Source organism: Cyprinodon tularosa, unplaced genomic scaffold (genome assembly GCF_016077235.1).
Source record: "Cyprinodon tularosa strain WSP-4 unplaced genomic scaffold, ASM1607723v1 ctg33, whole genome shotgun sequence".
Taxonomy (NCBI): Eukaryota; Metazoa; Chordata; class Actinopteri; order Cyprinodontiformes; family Cyprinodontidae; genus Cyprinodon; species Cyprinodon tularosa.
In genome coordinates, this window is record NW_024039041.1 from 1,949,946 (window position 1) to 1,973,551 (window position 23,606).

General features: G+C 38.2%; 1 protein-coding gene across 2 annotated transcripts in view; it reads left to right on the forward strand.

The window, feature by feature from the left end:
- Positions 1–23,606, forward strand: part of flt1 (fms related receptor tyrosine kinase 1) — a 49,679-nt gene that overhangs the window by 19,555 nt on the left and 6,518 nt on the right. The window contains exons 11-25 of one of the 2 annotated variants that reach the window (XM_038293830.1): positions 4,721–4,841; positions 5,293–5,401; positions 7,309–7,611; positions 13,395–13,541; positions 13,620–13,751; positions 14,637–14,743; positions 17,317–17,452; positions 17,873–17,977; positions 18,065–18,178; positions 18,281–18,369; positions 18,683–18,782; positions 18,860–18,960; positions 20,610–20,732; positions 21,661–21,772; positions 21,890–21,989. In XM_038293830.1, coding sequence (XP_038149758.1) covers positions 4,721–4,841; positions 5,293–5,401; positions 7,309–7,611; positions 13,395–13,541; positions 13,620–13,751; positions 14,637–14,743; positions 17,317–17,452; positions 17,873–17,977; positions 18,065–18,178; positions 18,281–18,369; positions 18,683–18,782; positions 18,860–18,960; positions 20,610–20,732; positions 21,661–21,772; positions 21,890–21,989 — 1,899 coding nt within the window. The remainder of the gene's footprint in view (positions 1–4,720; positions 4,842–5,292; positions 5,402–7,308; positions 7,612–13,394; positions 13,542–13,619; positions 13,752–14,636; positions 14,744–17,316; positions 17,453–17,872; positions 17,978–18,064; positions 18,179–18,280; positions 18,370–18,682; positions 18,783–18,859; positions 18,961–20,609; positions 20,733–21,660; positions 21,773–21,889; positions 21,990–23,606) is intronic. The other variant, XM_038293831.1, reaches the window with a different exon arrangement.

Below are 23,606 nucleotides of genomic sequence, written 5' to 3' on the forward strand. Positions count from 1 at the left end.
TTGTGTCCTAGAGTGGTACTATATTGGGTGCACGAACAATGCTTGCAAAAACCCCGATCTTATTCTGACATCCACAAAAGCTGTGAGTTTCTGTCTTGATTTGTAGCCACCAAATCGAAGGTTAAGCAATCTTTGATGGGTGAAACAGGGGAGAGGACGAGCTTTGTGTTGTTCACTATGGGCTGCCTTCAGTTCTCTTTTAAAGACTGACGATCTGCAGAAGCCTACCATGTAGGAGGTCTGCACTGACCAGAGACTTTCCCGTTAACCCATCCCATGTTAAAATGTCTTCTTTTATTATATCAAATGATGTGATTATACCACCGCTGTTGTATTTGTAGTGGAAGTTAAATAAAACCGAAGCGCATGGTGATCTGACAAACCAGTTTGAGAGAGTGAGTGTCATACAGCTTTCAGCATGACCATCAGTGGGTGTTTGAGAAAATTTTGGTCAGAGAGTGTGCCTGTGCTGTTCGTATGCATGTGTACCATTTTACGGGTGTCTGCCAATGTGATTCATTATCTGTATACAGATGTTTCTATGAGTAATATATGAACCTAATATTTAATAATTTTATACAACTAACTTACATAAGACCAATGTTGATATTTGCCACTCCTGTATGAATCTGTTAAAATGTATTGAAGTGTTATATCATTTATTTGTGTTTGTTTTTAGTTGTTGTTTTTTTTTTTTTTTTTTGCATTAAAACATGCTCATATTTGTGTACTGGTTCATATGCCTGTGTGGTTATTTTGGGGTTAAGACAGGAACATCCAGGGACATCCATGTGTATTTCAGGTAGCAGGTCAGGACAGGAAGAAAGGACAGGAATTGACCCCCCCAACCTCATTCACAGAGTCCATTCATATTTTTAGGCAGCTGATGCTCACCCTGTTGGCAGGCACACATCGTATGAGTGTTGATGCTGTGTGCATGTCTGCATCACTTTCTGTGTCTAACTACCTGCACGTCCACACATCAACTAATTTTATCTTTCAGAACAAACTTTAAGGGAGGATGCCTCTCCTGTGAAGCGTGAGAGTGGAAGTTGGTGAGGCTGGTGAGGGCGTATGCTTTATGCTTGTGTGCGTATGTGCTGTATAATATCATGCACAGGGTGGGTCATTTGTGCAGTCGCACACTATCTTGATGCCAAACGGAAGAACAATCAGGGAAAAGAGAGGATCCAAACCTACAGTAGGGAGGAGCTCAGGACAGACAGAACTGAATGACGACAAGGATACGGATAGAGACAGGGAGCAGTGACATGTCCCTAAACATGCAGGAGATCAGTGGACAAAGTGGAAACTATGGTTTACAGTGAGGATGTCTAAAAATTGAACATGTGCTATTTTAGGCATTTACTATCCTTGGGAGTTCTGATAATTATGGACCCTTTGTGCCACATGGGAAGGAAACTTGTCACATTTTTAAACCGCATTAAAAATAACACTAAAAGTGCACTGATTTATCCACAGTCAAGAGTGAAAAAAAGTGAAAAAGCACAAATAATAAGTATTTTTATCAGCTTATATCTCCCAAGATTTTGAAAGTCCTGCCATTAATTTTGGTACATTTGATAAGGTGTGGTGAGAATTATTAAGAAAATTAAAATAAAAATAAAAAATGTACCAAGTTAAGACATTTGCAATCAAAATCAGTTTGGACTTTTTGATCATTCATCATGATGTCAATAAACTTTTAATTGGTCATCCAACATTTTCCTGGTGTGTAAAGATGACAATGCACACCTGTTCTTCTCTCCTATTAGAAACTCTGAAAGATAAGAAAAACAAGAGGAAAGGCTGATGCGTTAGAGAGGAACTGTCTGTAAGACATTAGCTGCTTACTTAAACTAAAGAGTCTTACAAAAGAGAGTTTTCCTGTCAGGTGAGATGAATAGTTACCTTTTGGCAAAGATATAAATCACTTTGTAAACTGGAAAACTGATGCTGCACAGCACTTTGATCACATTGTCCCAGGTGGAACGGGTTGTGCCCTGCTTTCTTCAGCAGGACACAAATGAAAGGAAAAGGCTCTGAAGCCACGTAAGCATGCATAAGTGCATAACAGCATGTGTTTGCCAAAAATTAACTGACTTTTAAAATGTTCCATAAATATCTAAAAATTCCTTCCATACCTAGAACACTATCAAAATACGGTTTTAAACATCATAAATAATAAGAATTTAAATAATATTATTCATTACTGATTTTCTTTGGGTGCAACTATGGGTAGGTGTAAGAATACACCTAACAGCACATAGGCTGTTTTATAACATCCTTCATAAATTCATAGCTTTTAAATTGGTTTATCTTAAAACTGCTGTAGTAAAATCATTTAGCAAAAAATGTTACAGAATTTACATAGCCTGTAATCCATCTTAAGGCCCTAAAACTAAACTTTAAGTACCATTATGTAAAGTATGTATCACTTCTGATGCACCCCTATGATAAATCATAAGAGAAAACTGAAATGAGTGTAAAACGAGCAGCGATTAACAAGGATAGCAATAATGCACTTTGCAGCTACAATACAATCTGTTTATTATCTTGCTTAGTAGGTACTGTATATTAACATGAAAACAAGTATTTAGAAGATATAGCCAATTAGAATAAAAATGCCTAATGTAAATATGCTGATTGGGAGATTGTGATGAGATTCTACTTGAGTGAATGAAAATTAATTCTGAACAGAAGGGATGATTATATCAAGCCTCAAAGTCAACCACGTCCATCTAATATCCACCCTTTGATCATTCACGTCAGCGTGTAGCAAAATGATGTGACTTTGCATGCTTGTTGGAGGAAACAACACTGGGGAACGTTGAGAAATGGTGATTTTCCTCCTGTTCTTTTATCCTGCAGCAGTATGTGTTGCTGAGCCTGTAGCTCAATTACAGAAAAAAATAAGGTGTCAGCTGCTCCCTGACCCAGTGCAGATTTATTATGTGTTCAGAAGACTCCGTACAAATACATTTCTGCATTTGTTTTAAGTAAAACATTTCCTATATTAAACTCCACTTTATTCATCCGTTGGGATTACTCCTTCAGGGAAATTCTGGTTCTAGCAGCTTATATAGAGTACAAAGGGTAGAGTTAAAGCAGGATGCCACAATAGATAAAAATACAACAGACAATATAAAAAGAGTGTACGTAGTACAAAAAAGTATTTTTAGAAAAAGTTATAATGTCATGGAATATGCTTCCATTAGATATAAAAATATCTGCAAAGTAGAGAGCTAAGGAAAGACAGTAGTTGATTTGGGTTATTGCACTTCTACTGCTTTTTAAAAGAAATTTTACAACTCTGGGTTTTCCACAGTGATTATATTCTGTGTAAATAAAAAAAACTAAAATAATTACGTGCCATTAATTTTCTTATCATCTAGGAGTTATAGTTTAGAGATCTTTACGCTCTACGGTTGATTAAATAGTTATCACAGGGTTGCTGCACGGTCTTGAAAAGAAACATTATTGAGCTATTTTTGAGTCATATCTATCAATTTATCAATCTATCTTTTTGATTGTCTTGACTGTCCATTATTCCATATTGTGATTGAATGACCTTTCAAAGGTGCAGACAGAGTGCATGCATAGAGTAGCATGAGATTAAGCAAAGTAAAATCAAAGGTACACAAATTCAAAAACAGCTACATTTTTGCATGTGTCAAAGCCGCTTGAGCTTGACATCAAAAATATATACAAAAACCTTGCATGACGGAGTTTCTTAACAGAATGTTCCACATTTTTTCTAGGAGCTTAATATATCTATCTCTTTAATTTATTACATTCTGAACCAATCATCTATTACTACTACTAACAAATGGTGAATTGCAAACTAGGTCATTTAGGGTGAGTAGTGTGAGATTTACCTGCTGCAGAAAAATAAAGTTTTCTTTATGCATCATGTCTCTGCTGTGGTGGATCTGGTCAAAATTATGTTAAGAAAACTCTGGTTTCATTAGCAACAAATGGTAAGCAAATGGGGCATCTGCTGAATTTTAAATCATCAAATCGTTCATTTAGGAGGTATCTTTATCATAACCTGTTAAGCCCAGACATTCGGTTACAAAATAAAGTGTCAGATTTGATTTTGATTTAATAAAACAAAAGGCATTTTCTTAAACAGACTTTTGCATTTTCTCCCAAAAAAAAAAAAAGCTAGTAATGTGGAATACATATTTTCAGGACTGTGCATACACTATGAATGTGAAAACTCTTCCTGTTCCACCTTTTGATGTTAAACAACTCATAATAAGTGGATTGGTGTGAAATGGTGATAGATCTTCTTTGGAATTTCCAGTTCCCACTGGCGTCTAACCTATGGGCTTAGAAATGTCAGCGTCATTGAGCGGCAGGAACTCTTGTCCTGGAAATGTGGGATGATTTTTTTTTTAAGAATGGAAGGAAGTTAAATGACAGGATGACAATAGCACCCCTGCATCCTTCACAAATGAACTAGCATTACCTCACAGCCCAGAACACCCCTATTGTCAGCTAGCCTGACACGGGGAGAGGATTCTGCATTATTAATCTAAAGTCATTTGGTGATGTTGGATCACATCAAGCCGCAATCATCAAGGCATTTTCCTGTATGCTGACCCCCGCTGAGCACAGCTGGGAAAAATACACCCACTCACACACATGGAGTTATAATAATATGTCCTCTGTCAACACAGCTGAGTCTGTGTCCTTCTCCTGCTCTTCCTTTAAGGTGTTTGACATCCACCTCCTCGCTGTGGATCCCTGTAACGGAGAGTCTCCCTGCTACATCTGTGTACAACCACATCCTGAGTGTTACTCACACACAGGAAGTCTTTCAGAGGAGCAAGAAGGTAGGATAAGTCCTAAAAGAGGTCCAATTAGATTAAGGAACTACAGGTGGACTTTTCTTATAAAAGGTTTTGCTGTTTATATGATAGACTTCTAACTTAGACGAGCTTAAAACATATTTTTTTTTATGAAACTTCCACTCAACTTTGAGTTCATTAAGTTCAGTACTATATGAACAACCATCTTCATATAATAAAACTGCCTTCTACCGTTTACCATCCTTGTGGGGGCTGTCAATGGCAAGTAAGCAGTCTGGAAGAGACCTTTGAACTTCATTTATTTAGGTTTCATAATATATTCAGGTTTTCTTTAGCTTTTCAAAATCATCAAAATGAACAGAAATAAACATGATATCGAATATGATAGTAGTAGAAAAGACAAACGGTTTGGGTGTTACAAATATCAGAGTTCTTAGTGGCAACATGTTCATAAGGATGTTTGGTCTCTTCACAGACAGTGGGGGTCCTGACTGTTGCAGAGGCCTCTGTCTCTGGAGTGTACCGCTGCATCGCCTCCAACTCTGCAGGAACAGACCAGCTCGATGTTCCCTTCTATGTCACAGGTGACTGAGACAAAATTAAACTTTAGGAAGCTGCATTCCTGTTTTATTGCAGACTCACTGTCTTCATAGAAAATTTAACTAAAAACGCATCACTTCCATTTGTTTTCTCAACCTGTTTAAGAACGTACATGTTGTTTTTTCAGGCACTGATATGTGTGCTTATTCTTCTGTTCATTTAGATGACAGCAAAACTGGCGGATGTCAATCCTTAAATTAAAGGGAATGAGTATTAACACCAGGTTGGCTTAAATTAGAGCTTTATGCCTCTGACATAAGGAAAGGAAAGCAATGGAAATAATGGATTTTACTGATCACATTGAGAAAATTAAAAGACAAGGAAAATTATGTTGTTTATCAGGTTCTAAACATATTTAAAATCTTTAGTGTACGGAGGTACAGACGACAGATGCCAACATTTCTTCTTTATTACCGTAAAGTCAAAGATAAGGAGGGTTAGAGTGTAACAATAAGTAATCAATATTTAAAATAAGTACCCGGGGAGCACAGAACTCAACACAGGAAGCAGATTCTGCCCAAAATTGTGAATTACACCTATAGCTAAAACTTGCACATGATCTGGATTATTACCATATTTAAACGAATTGTTCCTTGGAATGGGCCACATCTCTGGTAAAACATTTCCATCAAATCTGTTCAAGTTTTCATTTGATCCTGCTAACAAACCAACAATGTTCCATTTTCTTGTTTTTTTCTTTAGTAAAATACCTTTAAACTTTTTAAGTCTGATGCTGAGGCTGTCAAAGGTCAATGCTGCCACCCTCTGCTTTAGTGCCTCTGCTATCTCACAATGTTAGAGAATCTTTAAAATTTGTTTGTTCATTGGTATGAGGGACACCTCTATATAAAATTTCATTAAAATCAATCACTTGTATAAAATGTATCAGTAAATGGGTATTTAAAAAGGGAAAATAAAGTCATCAATCATTCAAACTTTATTTAGAGAGCAGCTTTGGTAACATGAGGAGGTAAATATTAAAAACTTGACTCAAAACTTAAACAATACCAAAAAGAGACACTAAATATCTTTATGTTTTAACTATGCTGTAGAATTACCAGCTGTTTTTACTTGTGCAAATTCACTCCAACATCAAATCATATAATACTTCTATGAGACTGAAGATGATTGACCATAATCAACAGCAGCATGTTTGGCTTACACAAAAATGTGCAGCAGATAGCACAAATACCCAAGATAGACCTTTAAGCACGGTGGTGGAGCTATAATGGTTTTGTCCCCACATAATCTGATTAACTTGCATATTTTGAGTCAAACCTCAACTTTATACCAAAACACTCTGGAGTAAAATTAGAGGAAATCTGTATGACTGCTAAAGATTTAGTGAAAGTGAATCATAATGTGTAGCGTAAATGCTTCACCACATTTTGCTTTATTGTTTACCATAAAAAAGGCTACAGATGTGCAAAGCATGTCCAGCTGTTTTTCTATGTGTTTTTTAAATGTTTTGATGGAGTGTGTCTAAGTCTGTATGCTGTGAGCTACTTATATGTGAGCAAGAGTGAAACAGGAACCTGGGGCTCTTATCGTTCCACTTCCCCACGCAATGTATTTCCTTGGACTGGCAGGTCCGCTTTATTTCGGGAGGCCTTGGGGTGTTCGGCAAAGATAAACACTATCTGCCATCAGGAAACTCTCAGGCCGTTTCCATGGGAAGTTTCAAATGGCTAAAGTAAATAAAAAGCCTTTTCACTGTATTCCACTTGCTGCTTTTGCTCACAATAGCCATTCAACACTGTCATCAAAGGTAAGGAAAGTGGAGGAATCTGCTCCTCTGTTGTCAGAACTCAAGTCAAGTAACTGAGAGGGGGTTTTTTTTTTCTATTAAATGGCAGATTTGTAAAGTTTTTCTGTGCTCCTTCTACCACAGATGTCCCAGAGGGCTTTAGTGTAAACCAGCTGGAGGAGGCCAGGGAGGGCGGAGACCTTCACCTCACCTGTTCTGCAAATAAATACCTGTACACAGCTCTGTCATGGCAAAGACTGAATGCCACAGAAGAGTCCCGCACTCCTGCGTGGAACATTCATCACCTGGAACCTGGGGAGTTCTCCAACAGTGTGGTCCTGATGTTAGAGAACCTAACTGATGGGGACTCTGGAGTCTACAGATGCTCCGCCCTACATATCATCAGCGGGCGGGAACTACACCTGGACACACAGGTTGAGGTTACAAGTGAGTCATTGTAACCTCATGTTCTTCTGTAAAGTTTTTTTTTTATTCCATAGATAGAAATACAAAAACATTTTCCCTGCACATGTTTTCATAGTAAATGTTTTTGTCATGAGGCGAGGACAGATGGACCCAGTATTCAAGGCGAGACAGTCAGTAGGAAAGTTCAAACGTTTATTAAATAAAACAAAACAAAAGCGGAGCTGTGGCTCACGGACACTGCAGGCGAGGGGGCGGGGCACCGCCCAATCTCAGACATTCTAGGGGAGAAACACAGGTAAGTGACCACAATCAATTGATAGAAGATTATCTGTGTTGGTCACTTACCTGGTTTAACAGTCCAGACCACGAATGTCCCCAGAGCTGTAGTCCCAGAGGTTATGCTGGAAGCTGATCCTGGTGAGGGATCCAGAACAGACAGGAACAGACAGAACAGGCAGGATCCAGATCAGGCACGAACAGAGACAGGTGGCAGGATCCAGACTTCCAGGCATCCACAGGCTTCCAGGAGGGTTCAGAGTCTGACTGGGACCAGAAGCATGACCAGGTGGTCACGCAAAGGAGCAGACAGGATCAGGTGCAGTCAGGCAGGCTCAGTGGAAGAGGGTAGCCGAGACAGGACGTAGGAACCGGAACTTGAAGCAGGACTTTAAACTGGTCTCCACCCTGGAGCCAGGCTTACTGGATAAAAACTGAACCTCCCCCCATACTGAGCCAAAAACCCAGAGGACTCCGCGGGGGAGGAACAGTGGACGATCAGGAGACAAGACAAACACTAAAACCCTCTTTCCACTGGCAGCTAGGATCCAGGAAATAAAACTAACAGACAGGCTGACAAAAAGACAAGTAATGATCTGGCACTGAATGCTCAGGCTGAACTCAATTTAAACCAGAGGAAACAGGTGAGAGGAATAAATTATAATTGAGACAGGGAGGGAAAACGGCAGGTGAGAGGAATTACTAATTAGGGAGGAGCAAACAGGCCAGATCATGACAGTTTTATAGCATTATTACATTTAAGCAGGAAATATCTGACTTCATGCTTACATCCTTTTTTCCCAGAGGTTTGATTTTCTAATACCAATTTAGTCATTTTTAATCAGATACATTTAAAATTTCTTGAAATGTTAATGTCTGGAATCCCTAAGAATTCCAGAAGACAGAGCTAACATTCAAAGGTAACTTTTCCCCTAAATTAACTTAGCTATGCAAGAGCAAAAGTTTCTGTACAAGGGAGCTCACCAAAAATTAAACTTGTCAATTAGTTGACTAAATTGGGCTTGTACGACTTATATCTAGACAACTCGAAATGTATCCAGATTTTAAATAATCTGCTAAAAGTTTTGCTCTCTCCTGCACTTTAGCAACCAGTAGTAACAAGTTTATTGTCCCTGGATTATCAGGCTGCCTGGGAGTTATGGTTGCTGAGGCCTAGGTGATTAGGGATGTTCAGGCACAGGTAGGGCAAAACTGTTTTCGGTTAGGGAATTAAAAAAAAAATCATATATATGTAAAAAGGGATAAAACAAATAAATATTTCATCCAACTTTATTTTTCAAACACCTCACTGATGCTTAAATTTCCTAATTTTGAGTCTCCTTCCTCACTGAAGAAGTCACTGATACCTTGAAGGGCTTTATTCCCATTACTCATTGGAAACATGTGAGAATTTTTTTTTTTTTTTTTTTGCTTTTTGACCAGACAAGTTAAGGATTGGATCCCTGAATTCCTGCCCAAAATTATCTAGTAAAAAGGATGGAAACAAGACCTTATGATATTGAAATGCAAAATGAAGCTTGTTTTAAACTGATTCTTTTTGGTGTGTCAGATATGTTTTAAAAGACATGCAGCTTATCCATGTTTGCAGGCTCTTAATTTGGAGCATAAAAGGAAGAAGTAATAGTAGTAGTAATGTGTCCACTTTAGAAGACGGCTAGATAAGGCCAGACGACATTATTTGTTAAAAAAATATTTGAATTGTACATATTTTGAACAAACTATGAGGACTGGAAATATCAAGCATCCAAAGTGTCAAAGAATTTTATAATATAACCTTAAGAAATGGTTTCTTACTGTTTAAAGTAATCGTCGGTACAACAGTCATTATGTGGAAACCAAAGGAGCATCGTCCATCTTTCTTATCCTAGATGACACTCATCTAAAGCCCCTTGATGCAAGCTCTAAGTGCCATGTCCATTAGAAAGATGACTGCAGGCTCACCAGATGATTGCAGTTCAGCGAAATACTGTTAATCAGCTATCAATGGAAATCAAATGTGCTGAAGAAGGGAAACCTGGAAAACCTGCAGGGCAGCTTTGGGCAGGCCTAATTTAAAGGATGTTTGTTCAATATTCTCCCTTTAAATTCTGAATAATCAAAGCAACAGTTAAAAATAGATACATTCCAATATTATAGTTCTCATAAATCATATTTTACATGATTTTTTTAACAATGGGAAAATGTTTGATTTCCTGTTTTAAATATAAATTGTTGTAAAACCATTCGGCTGAAGTTTTCTGTAGAATTTCAGTTTTTTTTTTACCTGAAGTTACCGCCTACCAGGAGGATTTTATCTCAGGCTATAAGCCTATTCAACATTTAGAAAATCTTTATTTTACAAGGGGAAACCTTAGAATGGGACATGCATGACTTGAGAGAATGATCAATTTAAACAAAAACTGGATTATAACTGGATTGTTAAAAAAAGAATCTATAAAAGGCCTTTTATGACTTAGGAAACTCTTAATTTATTTGTGAAAACGGAAAAAGGGTGCATATTTAGATTTTTATAAGAGTGTTGTGCAAGGTGTCATTTCCTACACCTAATATAGCTTATTGTATTTCATTCCCGTCTATTTACTGAGTGGCGACATATTTAGATTGTAATTACACTGCATGCAGTGTAAGCAGAATTGCTGTTTTATAGTGTACAAAAACTAAAAGAAAGTTTTGTTCTATGGACCCACATTTTTTATTTTATTACTGTCCTTCAGTTCAATATTTCCCAATTAAAAAACAAAACAATATCTGATTTGTTTTTTAATTTTGAACTCATGCATGCAAACAAAAAGCCTCACTCTCATGCGATGATCCTGTTTCTTGGGAATCAGGTTCACCTCAGCTTCCTGGGGCCCCACCCAGTCTTAGCTTTGCTCCTTGCGCTCCAGCTAAGCACCTCTTTCACGTGGGAATGAACGTTTGTGTAGAGGAAGAGCACACAATGGCACTTCCCACAATGCCACATTTACAGGCCCCCGCACAGAGCTGGAGGAACAATCAACCAATCAGACACTGTCAGGCTCCCCCGGCCCCCGCTGACAATCATCAATTGTTGTCCAGGAGGAAGATAGGGGAAACAACAATCAGTCGCAGTGGTTAAGTGACTTTTCTCCATGTCTTTTACTGCTGTTCTCCACACAATCAGAGTAAAACACGTCAGCTTCCTCCCTCAGGACCCCCACAAGGGAATTACTAGAGAGACAGAGGGTGACTGAAAAAAAAAAGGATTGTTGGGGGTAGAAAAAAAGGGAAAAGGGGGGAAAATAAAAACATGAGATTAAAACGTTTAAGGAGCAGCCATTAGTGTTTGTGCATTGTATTTAATTATAGTGCATGACAATCTGCATTCATGTCATTGTGATTCCCATCCTTCTGATGAAATAATGCATTGTTGTTGATCCATAGAGAGGGGTTTGGACCTCTACAACTATAAGTATAAATTCCTCCAGAGGACTGAAACTGCCGCTGACTCACAGGTCCAAACCCAGGCTGGTTTGTCTGCATGCAGCAGAGGACAGTTATTATAAAAAATAGGGACTTTATTTCAACCCAGTTTTGTCTTATTTAAATAATTACTCAATAATTTCTCAGTGATTTGCTAAAAAAAAACACATTATTGATAATTCAGAGCAAAAATAACCATACATTCAGGCAAGCTTAGTCCTTATTCCCTGTTATTCTCAATCTTAGCACTAAGGCAGTAATTTAAGTTTATAGTAATACAATAGGTGCTTATAAAGCCTGCTTTCTTTTCTTAGAAAGCTTAAAATATTAAAATACATGGATTTTCACAAAGATATCTCTAATCCAGTTATATTTCCAATCTGATACCGATACCTGGGTTGAACTTATCGGTCCGGTATCTAATACCTATTTGATTCCACTGTTGGATGAATGAAACATATGTCTTGCCACGTGAACAAAGGTTTTGCCTTAGCATAAACACTGTTATTTAGAAAAAGGTAACAGTTTAACACACATATAAATGTACTTTATATAATTTATCAACAAATCAGCAAAAAGAATGAAATACCAATTCCGAAAGTAAAATTTACTGGATCTCTGATATCAACTATCCATATTCTCCTGCTTATTCCGTCAGGATGGGTCCAGTGCCTCTCTCTGGTAGTCCATGGGCGAGAGGTAGAGTACATCCTGGACATGTCCCCTCTGCTGCAGGGCCACACAGAGACACACACACTCACACCTAAGGACAATTTAAAGAAGCAAATGAACCTAAAAGCCATGTTTTTTGGACTGTGAGAGGAAGCCAGAATACCTGGGACAACTCAAATGTGCACAGAGAGAACAATCAAACTCCATGCAGAAAGACCCTGTGCCGGGAATCAAACCGAAAACCTTCTTGCTGCAGGGCAACAGTGCTGCAAACTGCGCCACGATGCAGCCCTATCCAATGTCAAATCACTAATATCCAATCCAGATAATTCGTCAATATTGCAGCCGATATCTGTTCATGCTATGATCTGATCGGTGCATCTCTATTCCCTAATGCTTTAATTATCTTCCCTGCTGCTTTCCTGTAACATTTGGTGACTGCAGCTTGAAAATGTCAGGGCTCATTACCAAAGAAAAATGTAATAAAAAAAAAAAGTGCAGTCTGCTGTGCTGCAGATACAGTCATTGTCTATTGTGCCATGTTACAATCCCAAAAATAAACATGCTCTATTACATTTTATTTGACAAACCATTGTAAAGCAGTACTTAATTCTAAAGCAAAGCATGCTATGTGCTTCTTAAAAATGTTAGTCAACAAGACCCAGGAACACAACAGCCAGGTCAGGCATAAAGTTGTAGAGAATAAAAACAAAAGATGGCACAACTACAAACCTACCAAGACTAGGCTATCCAGCTTTACTATATGGTAAAGGGATTTTCTATTCCCTTTACTATATAATAAATTGGTTTTACTGGGGAGCTGCAGTAAAACCAGAGCTTGGGAGTACAAGTACTAGGTGTGCACATGCCAAAAAATCTGGCCTTTATGGAAAGTGGCAAGAAAAAAACTATGGTTGAAAAAAAGCATTTAGACAACACAATTGTGTGGAAAAAGGTGGTCTGATGGCAACAATGTTATACTCTGGCTTCCATACTAAAAGAAACAGTATCTCTGCATAATCCAAAAAGACCATTCTCAGTGTAGATACATGGTGGTGGCAGCATCATGCTGTGAGAGGGCCTCTTTCCAGCCGGGATATGGAGGCTGGTGGGCAAGATTGGAAGACCGATGTAGCTAAACATAGAGATAAACCCATTAGAGTCTGAGAAATACTTGACACCTAGGAATAACCCCATAGTAATGGTGCAGTTTATTGGATATTTGTGTACTAGTTGAAGTCCAGCCTTAAACCTAATGGAGAATATGAACGACATCTAGAAGTTTTTGGGATAAAAGTTTGGTCGGTCTGATGAGTGATGTTTTTGTCTTCATTCTCTCACCAACTTCTGCCTACGCTCCAAGAACTGCATGCATATCCCTCTCCTTTCAGTTCTGCAACCGCCTGTGCTGCTCAGTAATTTGACGGACTGCACCGTTAACGCCAGCAGCTCAGTGACCCTCAGCTGTGAGTCTAGAGGAGTCCCACCACCGAAAATCACATGGTATAAAGACGAACGTGTTCTACTGCAGGGATCAGGTAAGAAAAAACACCTACAACATGTAAATCTCAGCTGTAAGCTGATGTTTAGAAGTCGTTTCCAAATTTGCTCGTCAGGCATCATCGTATCAGCCGGAGATGGGACTCTCCATATCGATAGAATCACAGTTGACGACCAAGGTCTGTATACGTGCCTGGCCACGAATGAAAGAGGATCTGCAGAGAGCTCTGCCTACATACGAGTCAACGGTAAGTAAAAAATATATTTCCTTTACGAAAATCCTGCCTTTAAATTGGCTGTTTGCTGGAAGGTAAAGCAAGTGCACCTCCTTATATGAGCATTTCTTATTGTGCATTGTTCCGAGCTCTGTAAAAAGCAACACCATCTCCATGTGCACACATAGTACAGTATATCACATTGTTTCATGTAGTATTTAGACTCAGAGGTGGGTTGTGTCAGTTCTATTAATGGAAGATGATGAATGTAATGTTTCTGAGTAAACATTGATCAAAGTAGTCCTTAACATAAACCCATTCTGCCTTTTGTTCACTTTTCACACACACATACACACACATATATCCGGAGGTAGCAGAGGAGATGGAGCTCACTGGAAGCGGTTGTGTTGCACTCACTTCCCACTCCAGGTTTTGATAGAGAAGCAGTGTGTGTGTTGTGTCCTGATGAGCCAGGAAGGAAGCTGTCTCCCATTTTTATTTCCTCCGGAAGGGCCCGCCTACATCTCACAGAGACTCCATGCTGGACTGAACTGGGCATTTCCTCACCCTCCTAGTGAAAAATTGACAGTAATAAACTTATAGTGGGGGGGTTTATACATTCCAAGTGATGGTAAAAACCTGAAAACCATGACACCACAGCACCTGCACCGATGGAAGCAGTCTTATTCTAAAGATTTGTTCAGTAATGTTTAGATGCATGCCTGCTCCAACAAACCAGAAGCCAGTTTGTGAGCCTTTCATGTTTCAGACTCGGTTCTACATCCAAACGTTGCAGGAAAGTAGCTCTTGTAGACTGAAAAGAGGCTTTAAAGGACCATCAGAAAATGTAAAGTGCTGTTGGATTAATTCCAGTTTTACAATGGAAAAGGTCATAACATTGGTTTTATGTGTGTGCAGGTGCATCAGAAGCCTTCTTTCTGGAAATTCCCACTTTAACCTGTACCTGTGTGGTGGCCACTCTATTCTGGCTCATGCTCACGCTCTTCATTAGGAAATTGAAACAGGTGAGATTACAATTATACGTTGTTAAAGTGAAACATTTATTTTTTAAATATTTATAATAAACATTTTCACAATTTGTCATGCTACAAGTACAAACTTCAAAGTATTTTTGTTGGAATTTGATGCAATTAATCTATGCAAAGTTGAGCCTAATTGCCATGATGGTAAAAGATACTATATATTATAGTGTATTATATTCTTGTTTTTGTCTTTTTTAAATTAAATTAATCTGAAATAGGTACCATTCTTTGTATTTAAAGTAATAAAAAGTAGAACCACCTTTGTTTCGATTTATAGCTGCAATTAGAATATGCCTAACATTTATGCAGCTTCCAAATCTTTCTTTTTTTATGGTATTGTTTTATAAAGCCCAGTTAGAGTCTACATTTAACTGCTGCTTCTTCACAGAGCGCCCTCCTGAATTTACCAGTCAGTTTTGCTGATGGACTGACTGAAAGCTAATTTTTGAAAAGCTTGGGATATTGTTGTCAAACATAACACCAGCTTACCTTTGTTAAACAGACCCACCACATGGAAACAAGTAAACATTCAGGTAACTAACGTTGAGATAGAGGATTCCTCCAAATACCTGAGTGTTGATCTTAACAATAAAGTGAGGCCACAACATTGACTGCCTTAAAAGGAAAAGTCAGAGCAAACTCTTACTGCTCACAATACTCAGATCTTTTACGGGAGGTCTTATTAAATATCTTCTCTGACTGCTGCGGCGCTGCATGTTGGAGCAGCGGCTTATCTGGAACCGACAGGAAGCAGTCGGATAAGCTCATTAGGAAGGCCAGCTCTGATGGCCTCTGGACACAGTGCAGGTGGTGGGAGAGAGAAGACTGTGACAAAAATAACATTAATGTAGGACAATGTCTACCCCCCCCCCCCCCCCCCCCCCCATGCATGAAGTTATTACAGAGCTGGAGAGCTCCTTCAATTAAAGACTGCTGCAGCCTTGGTGCAAAAAGAAGCCATAATGCAGATCCCTCCTCCCAGCTGCTGTTGTGCTGCTTTCACACCAAATGTAAACAACACAAGTGGAGCGAATAATTTAGATTTTATCCCAAAGAAAAAGCACAATTAGGAGCAAAATAACAGTAGTTGCTGCAAAGGAAGCGTTTTGGGCAATGCCTTGAATTGGGCGAGTAGAGCAAAGCAAAACTGTAAATAGCGGGGTGAATGCACGGATAAAGTGAAGAAAAAGTTTTCTCAAGTTCAACTATATGAACTTTTCAGTCAATTTAGTTCCTTTAGTTCAGTTGCTTTAACCAATCATGCACTGGATCTGGTTGTGATGTAGGGTGAATCAGAGGCAGTGGAGACAAAGCCGTTTTCATTCAAAAACTCATCAAAGGGTGATCCCAACACGAGACAGCAAGTCCTGATACTGGACTGGAAGCGCTGCCACCATCCAGCTGCAGCTCTTGAAGCAGGTGGTGATACTAGCCGAACTGAATCTCTGGTTGATAAAGGGATGCTAGCACCAACACCATTGTTCAGCTTTCCATATTAGGTACAGCACTATGACTTGAGGTCTGCCATGTTGAGTTGAACAAACAAGAAGTACCAGAAAATGGATAGAAGCTCCTCCAACATCATGACAGAATATAGCAAGCTGCTAAAGACGGGGGAAATATCAAGCATCCAACAGCAGACAAACCATTTGTGTTGTGTGTTTAGTGTAAATGCAGTGTATATTCGCTGATCAAGAATGTTTTTTTTACATTTATACAATAATTTACAATTGTTTACCTGGTCTGTATGTTTTTCACATACATGTTGCTCTTTGTACACATTGTTAGTCCCGTGTTTACGTCATAGCAGGCAGGCCAGGGTAGATCTTTGCATATCAGCTGTACTTACACTGAGACTTCAGTAATTACAGATTAACTCTGCTAAATTAGTGACTTTGGAGGAACATTTTTTAGACTGATTTTTATTTAGGTATATATAAGATAGAAAGGAGGCAGAGTTGCATTGATGCCAGACTTTACTTTCTTTTTATTGTGATCCATATTGAAGCCATTAACCATTTTCCTTCCACTTTCTTTTGGTTTCTCACCAGAATTTGTAAAAAATAAAATGAATTTTGTGAAATAATATAATTAGTCAGTTATTTTTGCAAGGCAGTGTAGATTATAGATCCATGCATTCATCTTTTCCTGCCTTTTCAGTCAGGGTCGCAGGTGGGATACATCCTTGACAGGTCACCAGTCCGTTGCAGGGCAACACAAAGACACACAAAGACATACAACCATGCCTACACACTCACATTTAAGGTCAATTTAGTGATGCCAATGAACCTAACAGTCATAGTTTTGGAGTGTGGGAAAACCCAGAGAGAAGCCATGCATTGCCAGAACATGCAAACTCCGAAATGCCGAAAGACAGACCCTGGGCTGGGAATTAAACCCAGAACCTTCTTGCTGCAAGGCAACAATGCTACAAACTATGCCAGCATGCAAACCTCTTATAATCAATACTATCTAACTATAAAACTAGTATAAAAGTTGTTTCGGTTTTGCATTTTGTGTCTCTTTTATCAATATACTCTGTTTCTGTTCCAAAGCAGAATATTTCAACCCACAAAACAGACTACTTGTCCATCATAGTGGATACAGGAGGGGGGCCAATGGAGGAGCATTGTGAACGCCTGCAGTATGACCCCAACCTATGGGAGTTCCCTCGGGAACGTCTTAAATTAGGTATGCTTCTCCAGTGTGTAAAAAAAAATCTATTTATTTCTGTAGAGAAGTCTTTAGTGAGATCAGACCAGTGTTTGGGGCTTAGTGGGAAAGGACAGAGGTGTTTGTGATCACAGGACTGATACAAGAATTTTCTCATAGGTCTTATCTAGTTATTGTTGGGAGTGACTCTCATTCCATTAATCAGACTCTGTGTCTGTGTTGTCTGGACAGCACTAATCAGCTGCATCATGGGGTATTTAACTTGCGTTTACTGGAAGTAATCAACTCCTTCTATCAGGGAGGGATACGGTTAGTAGGACAGTTGATGAGGTCTCCCATCAGCCCCTCCTATCTGGAATGGATGTGAATAGTAGTAATTAATTGACACACCTCCTGTTTCAGAGTCTTTTGCACTCTCACATAATTACTTTTTAACAGGAAAACCTCTAGGCCGTGGAGCCTTTGGTAAAGTGATGCAGGCGTCCGCATTTGGTATTGACAGCTCTACCAGCTGCAGGACTGTCGCTGTAAAGATGCTCAAAGGTGCTTGCTTCATGTTTTTTTTTTCAGTGTTAAATGAATCTGAAAGTCCCTGCTGGTCGTTTTACTGTTCTACTTATTGTCCACCAGAGGGAGCCACAGCCATTGAACACAAGGCCCTGATGACAGAGCTTAAGATCCTCAATCACATTGGAAACCATCTGAATGTTGTCAACTTGCTGGGTGCCTGCACCAAACCAGGAGGTGAGCTGTTTCCACCTAATGCATGCTTCTTTATATATTTATGAGGCACGGCTCTTGTATGCACCTTCTAACTAAACTTAGATGTGATGGTTTTGCATACAGGACCACTGATGGTCATTGTTGAGTACTGTTGCTTTGGCAACCTCTCTGCCTTCCTGAAGAACAAGAGAGATGTGTATGTGCATTCCCGGGTAAGTGCAGCAGCTCGCCTTCACTCAGGCCTGCGTGAACAGCACTGCGGTTTGGAGAAGAACCTAAATAACCATTTTGGTGTGCGTAATTGCAAAATTCTGGCCTTAAATACTCACTTCTGCAAATTGTTTGAGGTATGAAAATGTTATCAGTTGTCGAGCAGAACATGAACTTCCCTAACCGCCTTACGGGTTTGAGTTGTTAAAAAGTTTTGGCATTGGCCTAGAGGAAATGTAAAAGAAAGACAAGCTTAAGGTGCCTTCAGACAAACTGAAATCAAGTAACATAAATGTACTTTTTCCCTCAATTTAGCAGGCAGGAGTAACAGATGTAAGAATAGGTTTTGTCTCAAGTCTTCCCAACAACCAAGGAACCAGTGTGGATTGCTGTGACAAAGAAGGCAAATGCCTTGGTATGACCACAGTCTCTTAGACATTTTCCTAAATTTATACATGATCAAAGTTTTTCATCCCAGCTTTATTCTTCTAGATCCAGAATCGCCCTCTTCTGCATCCCCTCTCTTCCTAGAGGATCTAATTTCCTTCAGCTTTCAGGTGGCAAGAGGAATGGAGTTTTTGGCATCTCGCAAGGTCTGCCACTCCGCTATCATCAACATTCACTGACATATGATGTACTTAATTTCAGCATTAGGATACATTAACTATTTAAACCAGACACTGCAAAAGAGTCAACATTCTTTCTCACTTTCAGATGTTCAAACTAAATAAACCTTTATAGTAGGATCAGTTTACAGTTGTAACAAGGATTTTCTCCTTCTTTTAGTTAATTCTACATTCTTTAAATTCAGAGGTTTTACTATATTTCTTTTGCATTTTTAGTTTTTTTTTTTTTTAGGTATCATTTCACATGCCTCTCCACAGTTTTCTGGCTTCAGCTGTCATTTTCTATGTGATGGTCCCTTTAAACATTGTCTGAGCAGAGCCCTTTGTCTCTAATGTCTGCTATACTTCAATTAATTATGTCAACTAATACCGTTCTTTGGTGCCAACTCTTTTAGGCTGTTTTTTGACAGCCAGCTCTAATGTCCGAAAACTTCAACTGTAGAATCATTAGACCACAGGACATTGCATATTATAACCTGTACTTCTGTATTTTTTTTTTTGGACTAATGGCCTCTTCGTCTCTGAATGGCTTTTCAGTCCATGTACATGACTAGTTTTACTGTTGATGGCACTAATCTATGCTTGCACCAAAGTTTAAAACGGATTTAAAGGTCCATCTTTTTCTTTCTGATATTGTGATGATGTAAAGAAATAAATCAGTGAGCTTGTTGTGTTGCTTTAAAATACATCCAAAACTCTGCTTCCAGGTAACTGAAATTAAAAGCCTGTCATATTATCTTTTGGGCTTTTACAAATGTGCAGAGGAATAGTAATTCTAGCATGTATAAACTTTTGATTTTTGAGAGGGAAAAAAAAATCGGATTCTTTGAATTTCCAAAAAAAACAAAATTACTTTTGTTACCATAAAGGTTAGTCTCATTTATACGACAGAGTATTAGGGCCAGGCTAGAGATGTCATAACATTATGTCATAACATTATGAGAATAAAGTTGCAATATTATGAGAATAAATTTGTAATATTACAAGAGTAAAATCATAACATTATGAGAATAAAGTCATACATTGTTTTTTTATTTTATTTTGAGAATAAAAACGTAATATTACGAGAATAAAGTAATAAAATTATGAGAATAAAGTCGTAATATTGTGAGAACAAAGTTGAAAAATAACGAGAATGAAGTCATCATACCACAACCTGTTTCAGAAAGAAAGCTTTGAGCTCTGACCGGCATATGACGGCCGACCAGCACCACCAAACAGAAACCTGAGTCCACTTTGACATACTGAAAATTGCATACTGTTGTGCTAAAAGATTTCCTTATTTACCAAGCCGATTCCAAAGTATACCTACAAATGATGCTGGACATTCCTCATTTTAAGGAAGAAAGTGCTTCTTGTAACAGTTGTCATAAAATGCAACTTTTATCTTGTTATATTAGGACTTTATTCTCTTAATATTGCGACTTCACTCTTGTCATGTTGCAACTGTATTCCCATAATGTTACAACTTTAATCTCATAATTTTATGACTATATTCTCCTAATATTACAACTTTATTCTCAAATTAAAGAAAAAATGTCTAGCATGGTCCTAATACTCGGTTGTACATTTAGCCTGATGTTTTATTTATGTGTTTTGTTGTCTTCCTGCATCAGTGTATTCACAGAGATCTAGCTGCAAGGAACATTTTATTGACCAACAAAAAGGTGGTGAAGATCTGTGACTTCGGCCTGGCCAGAGACATCTACAAAAACCCAGACTACGTCAGGAAAGGAGATGTGAGTAGAGGAACAATTTTGTAGTATACCTGTGCTCCTTCTCTATTTGGCTGTTGCAAAATGAGAAGCAGCTTTCATTTTCTGTCTTACACTGCAATGTTTTAAAACTGAAGGATTCACGCAGTTGCCTAAATTGTAATGACGGGAAAAGTTTAAAAAAGAAAAATGAAAGTGTGGTAAACATCGTTTTAAAAGTAAAAAGAGCTGTAGTTTTCTTTATGCGTTATGCAAAATACATGGATTGAATTATGGTGATAAAAGCCTAATATATCAATAATAACATGAAAAATTGGAAAACAAAGTGATAACTCAAAAGCTGTCTTGTTGAATTGTTTAGTTGAGAAATAAAACTGATTTTTTTCTGACAGTTTTCTAACTGTAAGCTAATTCCTTAAGAGTAAAAGGAATAGTTAAGCATTTGAGGTCAGAGTTTGTTATCTATTATAACATCCACATTTCTAATATTAGCTGGTAAAATTTGGCCTTCCTTTTAACTTAAAAATAAACTTCATCTGATGCAAACAAGGCAACAACGATTTTTATCTTACAGTATGTCAATAGACAGATTCTGGTTGTGTTGCTCTACTAGTTTAACATTATTAAGTGTCAAAAAATTATGGAATGAAGCTGACCAGCATGGATTTATGTCTTTCTATTATACAATAACATTTTTTCACACGTTAACAAATTGATTGATTGGTGTACATTGTTCCCTAGCTGGCCACTCCATGAACATTTTTTAGCTACGCCACTGTAGGATTAAGATAATACCGACTTCTAGCCTTAGGTAGCATCTTGTTTTGATGAACTGCGCAACCTTCATGAAAATAATGATAAATAATTTTCGAAGTGTAAATAAAAAAGCTTAGTTAAAGTTTGAGGATTTTTGAAACATCATCTAAAATCTTGTCCTCTGCTCGGTGCACAGACCCGTCTCCCTCTGAAATGGATGTCTCCTGAATCAATTTTCGACAAGGTTTTCACCACTCAGAGTGACGTGTGGTCATTCGGCATACTGCTCTGGGAGATCTTCTCTTTAGGTATGGTACCTAACCAAAACACAGCTCCTCTTTTGTTGCGCTATTATGATGATGATCTTTTGAAGTTTATTCGACATATGGATGGGTTGTTGTGTGTGTTTTTTTTTTGCACATAAGGAGCCTCTCCATACCCTGGTCTTCAAATTGATGAGGAGTTTTGCCACAGGCTGAAGAGCGGAACGAGGATGCGAGCGCCAGAATACAGCACACCTGAAATGTTAGTTTTTGTTTTGGTTTCATCACTCTAAAATAAGAGTTTCAAATCTACATTATATTGGAGATTTACATTTTTAAACCTGTTTTATTCTTATTATTTATATCACAAAACTTCACCAAAATATTTGGGCACAATGTTTTTTTTTTCTTTTTATGTATATATTGGGGAAAAAAGTATTGCTCCTAAAAAGTTGATGTTCCTAGTTAAAAAGATCATTTTCTTATATATTTTTTTTAAGTTAAACCATTATAAGTTATTTCAAAGCTAGTCCCTACCACCTCTGTAAAGACTCATTCATCCAGTACACTTCAATAGATAGAAATTAGAAGTTTGTTACACCAGTTTGTGCATTAAAACTAAATTATAACATCCTTAGATTTAGTTTCAGTTTCCATTATCTTGAATTGATCATTTTTGCCCAATACCTAGAACACTTCTTTATTTTTTCTTGTCCAAATCTCTTTTATCTTTGGATGGCGGTGTACATTTTATTTAGTCTTCTCCTGACTCATACCCTTCTCCAATGAAATAATTTAGATCCATCGTATCGTTTCTGCAAAAAGCGAAATTACGCAAATAAGAAAATGTCACTGAAGTCTTTATAGAACAGCTGAATGTTTTCTCAGGCTGATGATGGATCTAATAATTCAATTCGATTTTCAATTCAGTTTATTTATATAGCACCAATTCACACACATGTCGTATCAATGCGCTTTACAGATACAATTCAACCAGATCATACAGTCAGTTTGATTCAGTTTTCTATCTAAGTGAAACCAGTTGATTGCATCGACTCAGTGACTCGAATAAAGAAATGTTTAATTGTCAGCAAGCATGCTTGTAGTGACAGTGGAGAGGAAAACTCCCTGTTAACAGGAAGAAACCTCCAGCAGAACCAGGCTCAGTGTGAGCCTGGTTCTGCTGGAGCCATCTGCCGAGGCCGACTGGCAGATGGTCAGTCAATAAACCCCAAACTAAAACACAAAAAGAAGTTGCTGCAACAGCAGCAAAGTTTTAGGTAAGATGTGTGAACAGTTACATAACTAGGCCTACATAACTAGGATTTATAAGCTCAAACTTTTGTTTCTTCCTATAATTTAGTTGTTTACATTGAAGGTGTAAAAAAACAGGGGATTGGATTTGTCAGGCATCTGCTTCGTGGCACAGTGGGTAGCACTGCTGCCTTGCAGCAAGAAGGTTCTGGGTTTGATTCCCAGCCCGGGGTCTTTCTGCATGGAGTTTGCATGTTCTCCCTGAGCATGCATGGGTTCTCTCTGGGTACTCCAGAGAATTTTGTGAACCGCTGTTTGTTAAATTATATAAAATCTGAACTTAACAAGTGAAAATACAGTGGAAAAAGAGAACCGCAACTTCTAAGCACATTATGGTGCCAACATAATAATGAGGTACCATTCCACATGGAATTTTGTCAAAATGATCATAAAATGACTAAAATTAATTATTTATGTTGTCGGTAGGGCCTTATAAAACATTGAGAAGCCAATGGGCAATCATCTGTTAACCAGGCAGCTGAGAAACAGCTGAGGCTTTTACATTCATGGGGCCAAATTAAACAGACCACTGAATTTAACCACAGCTCTCTGCATGCTGCACACT